The 13,011-nt window shown below is 47.4% G+C and overlaps 1 protein-coding gene and 1 pseudogene across 1 annotated transcript; one reads left to right on the top strand and one right to left on the bottom strand.

Annotated features, from left to right (window-relative positions):
- The window catches only part of LOC123191655 (serine/threonine-protein kinase Nek3-like), a 23,529-nt pseudogene extending 17,753 nt beyond the window's left edge, over positions 1 to 5,776 (top strand).
- A 3,921-nt stretch (positions 5,777 to 9,697) lies between these two features.
- Positions 9,698 to 11,299, bottom strand: LOC123188559 (probable ribose-5-phosphate isomerase 3, chloroplastic). Its single transcript, XM_044600720.1, has 2 exons — positions 10,838 to 11,299; positions 9,698 to 10,249 (listed from the first exon to the last, which is right to left on the bottom strand). The coding sequence occupies exons 1-2, from the start codon at positions 11,216 to 11,218 to the stop codon at positions 9,812 to 9,814; spliced, it is 819 nt and encodes a 272-aa protein (XP_044456655.1). The 5' UTR covers positions 11,219 to 11,299; the 3' UTR covers positions 9,698 to 9,811.
- Between the last annotated feature and the right edge of the window lie 1,712 nt (positions 11,300 to 13,011).

Genomic DNA, 13,011 nt, shown 5'->3' on the forward strand with positions numbered 1-13,011 from the left:
CCCTTCCCACTCGCCTGGATCGGGGAGGAGCCCAGTCCCATGCCTCCGCCGCAGGCGCCCATCCCGCCGCGGCCCCAGCCACGCCGCCCGTCGCCACCGCCAGCCTCTCCGACTCCTCCCGCATAGCGCCCGCCCCCTTGACACGAGCTGGATCGGGGGCTCGACCCCGCGGCACCCCGAGCCCCGATGCCGCACCGTCGCCGCCTCATCCCTCCACTGCTTCGCCGGCGCCGCCCACCGTCATCGTCGCCTCGTCGTCCTCCTCCCCGAGCACGCCTCGCTCAACTACAGGGCTATGTGAGCCCCCCTTCCATTCCCCTGTTCTTCCCTGGCGGATCCGCCGCCGCGTCCACACTTGCACACTCGCCGCTCGTGCTGCTCCCGCTCCCTGCCTCGCCCCCCGCGACGACCGCGCCGCGCGCGCGTCTTCCTTGGCCACGCCACACCACACGGCAACGTTGCTCGCCTTGCTCCCACACCGGTTTGCTGCTGCTCCGCATCACCGCGCCCGACCACCATCCTGTGTCCCACCACGCGCGCACGCGCACGCTTTCCCGCGCTCGCGCTCACCACGGCTCCCGCACCTTCCCACGCCCTACTGCGCCCCCTGCCGGCCTCCGCCCGACCATGCCCGCATCGCCCGCTGCTCCCGACGGCCTTTGTCGGGCGTGAGCGCTCGCGCCCCCCTGCTATCCCGCTTGACCTCGCCAGGCCTCGCCCACCGTCCTCATCCCACAGCCCCTCGCGCACGCCCCCGCGCCACCACCTCTAGCCTCACCGCACGCCCAGCTCGCCCCGCGTGGCCTCGCTCACCATCGCGCCCCAGCTCCGCCCAGCTCTGGCTTCGCTGGCCGTGTGTGGCCCGCGGCCTCCGCCGGCCACCCCGCTGCACCCGGCAGTCATGACGCCGCCCGGGTCCGTCCTCTCGGGCACGTGCCCGTCAGGGCGCCCGCAACCGCGCCGAGCGCCCGCTTCCCCTTTGCCCGCTAAGGCCACATGGACCCATGACAGCTGGACCCCGCCCCCTGAGACAATGGCTGGTGGCCAAGCCCCTGAGAACGTTTAAAAAAGGAATTAAATAATAATAATAAGAATAATCAACTCAATTAATTTTGATTAATTAAACTAAACAACTAATTAAGCTAATTAATCGTGATTAGTTAGTCTACTAATGACGAATGGGACCCACACGTCAGTTTGACGTATGAACCCTGTTGACTGTTGACGTCATGATGACGTCAGCAAACACCATTCTGGATAATGTTGAATTAAAATAATTAAATAAATGCTAAAAATAATTTAAATCTTTTAAAATCAATATAAAATAAACCATAGCTCAGATGGAAAAACTTTGTTCATGAAAGTTGCTCAGAACAATGAGACGTATCCGGATACGCAGCCCGTTCGTCCGCCATGCATCCCTAGCATAGCAAACATGTAACATTTCCTCTCTGAATCATCTGTCTGAAAATGTAAAACATCGGGAGTACTTTCCCCGATGTTTCCCCCCTTCGCCGATATCACCTCCTACAGCGTTAGGGAACACCTAGCACCGCTCATTGTCATGTCATTCATCGTTATGCATCTGTTTGCATTGTATTCATTGTTTCTTCCCCTTCTTCTCTCCGGTAGACTATGAGACTGACACCGCTGCTGGTGCCCCGATCGACTACGCTGTTGACGACCCCTCTTTCTTGCCAGATCAACCAGGCAAGCTCCCCCCCCTTGATCACCAAATATCGCCTATTCTTATCTCTACTTCTTGCATTAGAGTAGTGTAGTATGTTACTGCTTTCCGTTAACCCTATCCTGATGCATAGCATGTGATTGTTGCTACAGTTATTGAACCTTACCTACAATCCTAAATACTTAGTATAGGATGCTAGTTTACAATCAGTGGCCCTTCATTCTTGTCTGTCTGCCATGCTATACTATCGGGTCGTGATCACTCCGGAGGTGATCTCGGGTATATAATTATATATTATATATGATACTTGTGGTGACTAAAGTCGGGTCGGCTCGTAGAGTACCCGCGAGTGATTCACGGATTGGGTCCAAAAGGACGTTTGTCCCGACGACCTCTGAGTGGATCCTTGTGGCGGAGCGACAGGGTAGGTTGAGACCACCTAGGAGAGAGGTGGGCCTAGCCCTGGTCGATGTCCGCGGTTATTTCAACACACCACGCTTAACAAGATCTTGGTATTTGATTTAAGTCTGACCACTGGCCTATACGCACTAACCAACTACGCGGGAACAGTTATGGGCACTCGACGTCATGGTATCAAGCGAAGCCTTCGTGACGTTAGTGACTGAGCGGCGCACGCCGGGTTGGACTGGAACGCCTACTCTTGTATAAGGGAGGCTAGGTCTGCTCGCTGGCCGCGTATGCAACGTGCAGGTGTGCAATGGGCGATGGGCCCAGACCCCTGCGCCATAGGATTTAGAACGGCATGTTGACCCCTCTGTTGTGCCTAGATAGGGCTGCGACGTGCTGATCTTCCGAGGCCGGGCATGACCTAGAAAAATGTGTGTGGACAAAGGGGGTTAAGCATGTTGGGAAATGTGGTGCACCCCTGCAGGGAAGTTGATCTATTCGAATAGTTGTGTCCCTCGGTAAAAGGATGACCCAGAGTTGTACCTTGACCATATGACAACTAGAACCGGATACTTAATAAAACACACCCTTCCAAGTGCCAGATACAACCGGTGATCGCTCTCTCACAGGGCGGCGAGGGGAGGATCACCAGGTAGGATTATGCTATGCGATGTTACTTGGTGAACTTACCATCTACTCTCTTCTTCTGCTGCAAGATGGAGGTTACCAGAAGCATAGACTTTGATAGGACTAGCTATCCCCCTCTTATTCCGGCTTTCTGCAGTTCGGTCCACATATGCTACCCATGTTTCATTTGATACCAATGCATACATATGTAGTGTACCTCCTTGCTTGCGAGTACTTTGGATGAGTACTCACATTTGCTTTGCTCCCTCTTTTTCCCTCTTTATATACCCGATTGCTGCGACCAAACAATGGAGTCTAGGAGCCAGATGCCATTGTCGATGATGACTGCTACTACTCGGGAGGTGCCTACTACTACGTGCAGACCGCCGACGACGACCAGGAGTAGTTTAGGAGCATCCCAGGCAGGAGGCCTGCACCTCTTTCGATCTGTATCCCAGTTTGTGCTAGCCTTCTTAAGGCAAACTTGTTTAACTTATGTCTCTACTCAGATATTATTTCTTCCGCTGACTCGTCTATGATCGAGCTCTTGTATTCAAGCCCTTGAGGCCCCTGGCTTGTAATATGATGCTCGTATGACTTATTTTATTTGTAGAGTTGTGTTGTGATATATTCCCGTGAGTCTCTAATCTTGATCGTACATGTTTGCATTTATGATTAGTGTACGGTCAAATTGGGGGCGTCACATGAAATCCCTCCAAAAACTCAACACCACCGTGCGCAGGCCACATGGTGGGCGCCAACTGTCGTGGAATTGTCACGGCAGATGTCCTCGTTGAAAGGACTTAGTCGTGAGGCCAACGCATCTAGTTGGTAGCTTGAGAGGGGTTGAGTGGGACGAGAGACGCGAGGTTTTACCCAGGTTCGGCCCCTCACGGTGGAGGTAAAAGCCTACATCCTGCTTCATTGATATTGATGATGATGATCGCGATTACACGGGTGCTCTAACTCAAGAGCTATAGACTTGTTTTTCTAACCCTAATTTGTCTAACTTGTGGAATTTCTCCCTCTTGGGGTGCCCTGCCCCTCCTTATTTATGTTGAAGGGGCGGGTTACATGACTAGTCCTAGTAGGATTAGGATTATTCTATTACAAGTGGAGTTCTAGTCTTGCTTCCTTTGTAAGGGAATATTCCTTATGCCTTTCATCTTAAGCCGGCCTACCATAATATGGGTCGGCCTTCCTTGAACCGCCCGTTGGGCCAACGGGTCTTGTCGCTCCTCTTACCCGCCTGCCGGGTTACCAATGAGTCACCAGGCCCAGCCGGGTCATCAGTGAGTGGAGAGATCCGAACGGGTCACCAGTGAGTCGCCAAGTCCGGCCGGGTCATAGATCTGGCCGGGTCATACCGTGGGGTATATCCCCGATAGGTACTATCTTGCAAATGGTATTTACCCCTCTTGCTGTATATTAGTGAAGAGCATCAAAAAGCCCAAAACTAGTATTGAATTTGCAAAGGAGCAAGAGGCTATCCGAAAAGATATAGAAAGAGCCTTCGGGGTTTTGCAAACTAGATTTGCCATTGTTCTTGGTCCTGCTCATTTTTGGGACAAGAAAACCCTGAGCAACATCATGACATGTTGTGTGATTCTTCACAACATGATCATCGAAGATGAGAGGGACTTGAATTTAGAGTTCTTCTACGACAATGTCGGTTGTCGTGTGAAGCCAGCTAGAGATCAACCCTGACCGCATACGAGCATTCCTTTAGACATGACAGATTTAAGATGTAGACACCCATCATCAGCTCCAGGAGGATCTCATTGGGCACCATTGATAGAGGCATGGCCAAAGGCATTGAGCACAGTTGGCAAAGGCATCAGCCAATTTTACATTCATTTCATTTAATTCATGTGTGATCGGTATCATTGTTGTATTCGGAACAATTGTTGTATTAAATTGTTAGTTTTATTTGCTGACTTGAATAATCATTGTAATTTGGATACGTAATATTCACATTTTATATTATTTGAATTCATATTACTGTCATATGTGAGATATGTGTTAATTCTGGAAACCACGCGTTTTGCGGGCTCACGCGGGCTGCGGCCGAATAGAACCCGCGTAGCGGAACCGAATATTCTGTTTTACAGTTCCGCTATGCGGGTTCTGTTCGGTCGCATCCCGGGCAAGCCCGCAAAATGCATTTTCCGCAAACTGTAAACACGCGATACGGGTCGACGATTCAAAGGGTCTACTAGAGTTGCTCTAATCAATTCTTCATCACAAATATTTCACCAAGCTTTAGTCCCACAAAAGGAAGTGCCATTTTATCGCCCCTTGCTGAAAATCCAACATCTCATCCAAAGTTTGAAGACTTCCTTTCGTAGGAAGTTCATGTGTGAAGCATTATATGTAGTGGATGTGTGACGCATTGTGTGTGCTTTGATCAAATGTTATGCATTAACCTTTTCTTGTTTTGATACCAGCAACCTCCCACATCAAGGGCTTCAGTGGACCAGACAAGACAAGCTATGCGGCAAGCATCACTTTCCCCATGCATGTTCAATGCTCATGAGAAGAGGCGAGTCGCCGACATTCGTGCCAGATTGAAGTCTCCAGATATTTCAGCTAAGGCACCTCCAATCGACATAATTGCTGAATTCCCACTGGCATCCTCTAAAGATCTATTGCTTCCCATCATGAATCTCTTGCCACCATCTATCACCGACCAATCGATCACCAAGGACAAATGCACTTTCTAGGTGCTCCGGAGCGACAGCGAAAGCCACACGAACACTCATGATCCGAAATTGCTCAGTGCCGACAATAATTCACTTGAAAGTCATGTGATTGGAGGCATAAGAGGTTCGACACGACGCCATACAGGCAGAGAGCTGAGGCTCTCAAGGGCTTGCTTGAGTTTAGTTCCTAGTTACTCCAACATGAGAGATTTCAGGAGCTGGAGGTCTTGCTAAAGCCTTTTGGGCCCGGGAAGGCGTCTCCTAAGGAAAACAAACGGGGTTATAAGGAGAGGCCTCCAAAGGAAAACATAAGCCCACACTAATTTTCCATCTTTATTAGGTTCAGGCCGTACAGTTTCACTACCCCCACCCACCCCACCCTCCTGTGGATGACTAATTCAAATTTCTGACCTGAAATGGTCTTGTGAATACAACTCCAAAACTCTATTGACATTTTGAGAAAAGAATAGTTTTGGATATGCTTTAATACTATAAGTTATCTGAAGATTTTGCTGGTATCTTGATAAAGTTTCAATTCGGTTGTTCTTGTTTTTGTATTTCTACCTTGGAAGACTGTTTTCGTGTTGCCCCTGTTGTCTTGAAAGATCAGATGGATATGCAGCCAAGTCTTCCTCTTGAAAATAAGAAGAAGAAAATGAGAGGGGTGTTTTGGAGGATGAGCTACCTGGAGCTCGGAATCCCAACCAAGCATTTGCCCATTGGGATGTGTATGACGTGGATTTCCAGTCTAATACAGTGTCATGGGCTGGTGCCATGCAGGGGACTGGTGCCATGGGCTGATGTGCCTCGTGGGAGAATTTGCTTTTGGCCCATGTGGCCAAAGGTGTAGGCCGGTGAGACAATAAATGAGAGATGGAAATTTTCATTACTAGCATCAGCCCAAGGTATGAAATTGTAGACTGAAATTCAAAATACTTCTCTTAAAATAATACAAAACACAAATCATGATCTGAAATAGTAACTAATGCAATCTGGGACTTCAATCGGGCCCATTCCATGTAACGACAATGAATTTGACATTTTGTGTTTCTCATATTATGCTTCAAATTTGCATTTGAAAATTTGTGGTACATAGATTCTTGTTACTACAAAAAAATGTTTTAGGAATTTTTCAATGTGCATACATAAGATATTTTAAACTATGTACGCCCGTTTTGCAAATGGTTGGGGGTACCCAATAAATGTAAAGTATCCAGTGCGCCCGAGCATTAAGATATATCAGAAAAAATACATGTTGGTTTTACCATGTAAGTTCTTTTTTGAGACTCGTAGGTTTTTTTTTGAGGCAAACCATGTAAGTACAATACATATGCAGTGCGGTTTTATAAGTTTAGACCCGAATTCAAAGCACATATCTAGAATAGCAAAAAGGACAAACCGCAATTGTGAATATTAACTAATAAAAACTGGGCCTTCAATTCACCCCATTTTCTATATCATCCACGAAGGTGTGTCGGAGTGGCAGAGGTGGAGTGTTACAATGGGATGTTTTTCATGATGAAATATATTTCATGTTACATTTTTTTAGTTTATATTAAGACGGTCGGAGCAAAAATAAGACAACAAGCTTCGGAGGTGAAAAATCAGGGCATCGAGAAAAAGGATTGTTTTATGAAATATTTTCAAAGAAAACGGATCAAATACGTGCATTTTCAGGGAGTACTCGATTGCTATCAACTGCCACTCACTGAATGCTAGGTTCGGAGTGGCTGATTGTAGGATTTGACAAGGGCAGTATTAGGCGCCGGCACGCCGGCCCAATAGTTGGGCCGGTCGCACCGTAGCCACCCGATGCAGCGAAGCGCAGCCATCTGATCTGGCTTCCGCATCCTCTCCTTCCCCCGTCTCTCGCCTTCCACTTCTTTCCCCGTCCCGTCAGCGCCCGCAGTATCCACCTCAACGACCCCGCGCCGGCGCGCCGCCACTTGCTTGCTGCCGCTTCCTTTCACTTCTTTCCCAAGCTAGCCGCTGCTTGCCATCCTCGCCAGGCAGCCACGGTTCCAGCATAAAAACACCGATCCAACGTCGCAGCTCGCCGTAGTAACAGTTCTAGAACACAGACACGGGTTTCAGCACCTCCTGACCAGAGTCCCAGCTCACCACCCTCATGGTTTCCCGCTCACCGCGGTGACCGTCGTGCTCGCCATGGTCACCTCTTGCTTGCCGTGGTCACTGGTTCCAGCAAAAATAGTTCACGGTTGCATCTCCCACACACTATGGTTGTAGCTTTTTCGCAGGTTGAATCTTTCCCCCCATGCCGCTTGAAGCTTTTTCCGCCGTCGCTTGAAGCTTTTGCACCACCAAGTTGAAGCTTTTTCATGCTTGAAGTTTTCTTCCATTGTTTGAAACTTTTCCCTCATGCCTGTTGAAGCTTTTTCCACCGCAGGATGAAGCTTTTCCTATGCTGGTTGAAGCATTTCCCACTTACGAGTGAAATCATCGACGACCGTCGCCGCCGATTGCAACACCAGTTTCTTGTTTAGCTACAACCGACAAATAAAAAGCTGGAACCAGCATGTAGTTTTGGTGCATCGGCTGAAGTGTTTTCTGTGGCGACGCTGGCGTCCGCCTCATTTGTTGCATCCGACAAGACAAAAAGCTTCTACCGGCGAGCTTTTTTGCTACCACAACGACTGACGAAAGTAGTGACCAGGAGATGGATTTGCAGCAAACGATATGTTTTTCAGCACAAAACCAAAAGCTGATGGTAGCAAATGTGGGCGTCGGTTCCAGCAAAAACAAAAAGCGATGGTAGCATTTCGGTTGCAGCAAAAGAAATGCATCGCCGCCATCGGCCAACACCGCAGTGCATGCATGTAGCAAAAAAAGTCACTGGTGGTAGCAAAAACAGGCTACGCTTGTAGCAAAAATATCGATGTTCCAGCAGGACGAACTCTGGTGGTAGCATTTTTGGGGGTGGTTCCAGCAAAACTCCCCGCCGGTTCCAGCAAACTTGGTCGCCGGTTGCAACTTCCTGTGAGCCCCTGTCGCAGCTCCAGTTGTGGCTTGCTCCGTCGCAGGACGCGGCCGCTGCTCTCCGGTGGCGCGCCAGCGTCTTTTGGTTGAAGCTTTTGTCGTCGTTGATTGTAGCTTTTAGGTCGCCGATTGCAGCATCGATGAAGGAGCAAAAACTTTTGGGTTTTGTTTGGGAGAGGAGATGCTTGCAATGACAGATAGGTGGCGCTCATGAAAGCAGCAGGGGATCGCGCCGCTGACGTCGGCAAGCTTGTACTGCGGGAGATGGGATGAGATCAGACAGAAAGCGGAAGGAAGAAGGAGAGAAAAAGAAAAAAAATAAAGAAAAAAAACGTTTGGGTCCACCAAGTCGTGGGTTGCCAGCCTGTTTCGCGCGTGAAAAAAGGAAGCCAGCAGGAGCGAACCGGTGGAGCGCTTCGGCCTGAAACGTTTACCATTTGACAAGGCATGTGCATTGACTGGGCGCACGCGAACAGGAAGTGGGATGGGTGCTGGACGTGTTCATATGCATGCGAGCTGGGATAGCCATGTTGATAACAATGGAATACGGAGCGGGATAAAATGATGCCACGTGGAATACGTGAGACAAATACGCTGCTGACACGGATCCAGCTGAAGGCTAACGCCCCAGATAAAGAGCGCCAGGTAGCTCGAGCTCTATTAGGCATTTTTGGAAGAAAAAGAGCTTTTTTTTAGCACCAGTACAGACACAAGCGCTCATGTACACGCACATACACTCATCCCTATGAACACACACGCACACCCTATCCCTATGAGCACCTTCGAGAGACTGAGCCGGCATATCATCTTGAAATTTACGAACTCACCGTAGGCGCCTCGTCGTCGACGGGAACGTCTCCTCCCACTGAAAGTGCATCACCGAAAATCTTGAAATAAATTCAGGAATAATGCGAGCACCAGGATTTGAACCCTGATGGGTTGGGGATATCACTGTCCACCTAACCATCTCAACCATAGGTTGGTTCGCAGGAAAAAAAACTTTTAACAGGTAAGTCTAAGCCGTATAATTTTTTTTTTTTTGCTTCCTTGAGTATGTAGCATGTTAGGTAATGAATAAGCTTGTGGTGAGCTGTATTCTGAATTGTCTGATATACATGCAGGCTCCCAAATTTATTCAAAGTGTTGTTCTAGAAGATGATTGTCGCCCAAAAAGATTAATGTCATTGACTTGTCACGATCACCAGGGCTTCAATCAATTGAAGTGGTGTTTTTTCTGCAATGTGACTCTTTCAAGCCCAAAATAAACCGAGCCATCGAAACATGGAAAAAATATATTTTGAGAAGAACATTATTTCCTCCTTTTACACAGATAGATTATTCAGTGAAAAACCGTAAATTCAACACGTCAACAATAGCCGACCCAAAAAACTCACTTTGTTTTGACACTGACACCGTCTGATCCAGCAATGATCACTGAGCTTGCCATGTTCAAGAACAACCCATGCTCAACAACTCCTTCCAAAGTTGCAATCTCCTTGCCCGCGCCCAACGCATCCTTGATTGGCGTCTTGAAGTATAAATCTACGATGTAGTTCGAGTTGTCAGTAACATAGGGCTTGTCATCCTCATTCAATCTCAGCTTTGCCTCGCAACCTTCTTCATTGAACAGACCCTGCAGTCTTACTTGATTGTACTTCCAGCAGAACTGCACAACTTCCACAGGCATGGCAAGACCGCTCCCTCCTAGGCCAGTAACTAGTTTCGTCTCATCAACGACAACAACAAACTTTCCTGATGCAGCTTCGACCATCTTCTCCCGGAGAAGGGCTCCACCCCGCCCTTTCACAAGGTTAAGATCTGGATCAACCTGTTTATAGTAGTAAAAAAAAGGAACAAGGTTAATCACCGATGGTTCTTAGAAAACAATGAAGAGGAGAATCTGAACCTCGCTACGGCAACCCCTCCTAATAAAAAAATCAAAGGACAAATAAGTGAACATGCAGTTGTTGTGATTGACCATTCATTTTAGCTCCGCAACATCATGGCATTCGACCGAAGCAGTGACAGGAAGGCATACACTTTCAGAGTGCTGACAGTCCTGCATGATAACGGCATACATACAAGATAAATGGTTGCTCCTTCGTAGTAACATGTTAAATGTCAGAACTAAAATGATACAGACAGGAAGTCTGAACTATCGTCCATGAAGTACAGTAGTAAGACAGAGCCATCTTTCATGCTCGGAAAGCAAGAAAGATGGAAATTTTAGCAAAAGGTGTTTTATCATCTTCCAAATATCGTCCATCAACTAAAAACATCTTTCATGCTCCAAGTGGAGTATGACAGAAATTCTAGCAAGAGGTGTTTTTTTCCCATCTTCCAAATATCCCTACAAACAATGGAAATTACACTTTTATGCATAGTGGTAAAGAAGCAATGAGAAAAGAGGGAGGACCTCGTCAGCGCCGTCAATGGCGAGGTCGATCACGGGGTGGTCGTCGAGCGTGGAAAGAGGGATTCCCAGGGACATGGCCTGCTCAAAGGTGCGCTTGGAAGTGGGCACACCGACGATGCCGGAGAGCTTCCCGTTGGCAAGAAGCGCACCGATCTCGGCGACGGCAAAGGCGGCCGTGGAGCCTGTCCCGAGCCCCAGAACCATACCACTCTGCACCTGCTCCACCGCACGCACCGCCGCAAGCCTCTTGAGGTCATCCTGCGTCAGCGCCGTCGCCGCCTGCGCGGCATCCGCGCGCACGGCGAAGCGCGCCGGTCGGCGAGGGGCGGCGCGTCGCGCGGCGGCCGTGTGGAAGCGGACGGCGGTGGCGGCGGCGGCCATGCTGGGTAGCAGCGGGTGGTGCGAGCTCGTTGAGGATGGGGAGCTGGTGGAGGAGGGAGGAGATGTGCGGGGGTTGCTGCCTGACGATCAACCATCATAAAGCAACACAGAAAAGCAGAAAACACCATCTCCAAAAAAACATTGGCCTTTTTTGCAAAATAAAAAAACACCCAAATGATAAGTGCCACACGTATGACACGAAGTAACATGATCCAAACGTCTTATTACCATCCATTTTGCCACATCAAACAGATGATATCATCAGACTTTCTTTTGGTTTTTCAGACATAAAATTATTTTATCTCTTAAATAAAAATCCAACTAAAAATCCGTTTTCATCATTAAATTTGTCTCGACGAGATCTTCAAAACTAGATTCGACATTCGACATTGATATGTTTCGACGACATTCTTTTGGAGCCAAAAGTTGCCATGATGTTACACTGAAGTTGTCATAGTGTTTACACTAAATTTGTCATAATATGTTTCATCTAAAAAAAATCTTCTAGATTTGAAGCTACCATTGTATTTCAACTGCTTTTCACGGCAAATTTTATTAATTGACCATGGCAATTTTTAGTAATTAATCACAACAAGTTTAATTCATGAATCATGGCAATTTTTAGTAATTCATCATGACAATTTTTAGTTTATAGATCATGATATTTTTTGTATTTTGACCATGGAAATTATTTTTTGTATGAACCATGGCAAATTGTAGTATGAAAAATTTAAGCAATTCACCATGGCAATTTTAGTTTCTGGTTCATGGCAAATTTGAGTCATTGACTATGCATTTTTAAAGTAATTGATGATGGATTTCTTTTTAGTTATGAAGCATGTCAAAATTATTTCATGGATAATGGCAAATTTTAGTAATTCTCCATGGCAAATTTAGTTTTTTAATTTCCTTTTATAACATGTCAAAATTACTTTAAACGTAAAACAAAAAGTAGTTGATACATACCATGGCAACTTTAGTGTAACAACATGGCAATTTGTGTGCAATAGTGTAAACAACATGGCAATTTATGTGCAATAGTGTAAACAACATGGCAACATTCAATCGCCAGAAATATCGCCGAAACATATCGATATGGGACCTGTGCAAGCTGACACGTGACACTTACAGCCGTAGACGATGTCAGCAGGAACTTTTTATCCACGGAACGATTTCACCAGTAGAAACGGGTATGACAGTGAACAGTAGTACTAGGGGTTAGAAATAAATGGACTAGGCTCATAATTTTTCTTGAAATCTCAAATAGTAGCCCATGAATAAAATAGTGAAGTGGTGGCTCTAAGTTTAGGCCGGGCCCAAGGCAGCGCAAACGTATGACATGCGCGTGAATGGTCCGCCGAAATCCGGTTTGTTGCCTCGCAGGGGCGCTACTTCCTTTTGTCGTTTTATTTTTTGGTGTCTTGATGAACAAGTTTACTGTTTTCTTGTCCGATAAGTTTGACTTAACAATCAAATTTGTTTGAGATCGTCATCGGGACACGATATCGTCTCTGGTTCTCCTATATATACAACTTACCGTCCTCGACCAAAGACACACCGAATACACCTAGGGGTTTGCCTCATCTTGCAACTTGCGCCATCACCGTAGTCTACTCTATGCCAAACGCCGGCGTTCATCAACGTGCGGGAGAGCAGGTCTCCGGAATCGTTCATACTTGCGATCCTGCACTGGAAAAGGACGAATTAGGTTTTTTGGAAAACACTCTGCACGACTTCTCAAGTTCGTCATCATGGGTCATCTTTCGTCCAAGTTGGGTGGTGCTACTCATCGC

The sequence above is a fragment of the Triticum aestivum genome, chromosome 2A (genome assembly GCF_018294505.1).
Source record: "Triticum aestivum cultivar Chinese Spring chromosome 2A, IWGSC CS RefSeq v2.1, whole genome shotgun sequence".
In the NCBI taxonomy this organism is placed as follows: domain Eukaryota; kingdom Viridiplantae; phylum Streptophyta; class Magnoliopsida; order Poales; family Poaceae; genus Triticum; species Triticum aestivum.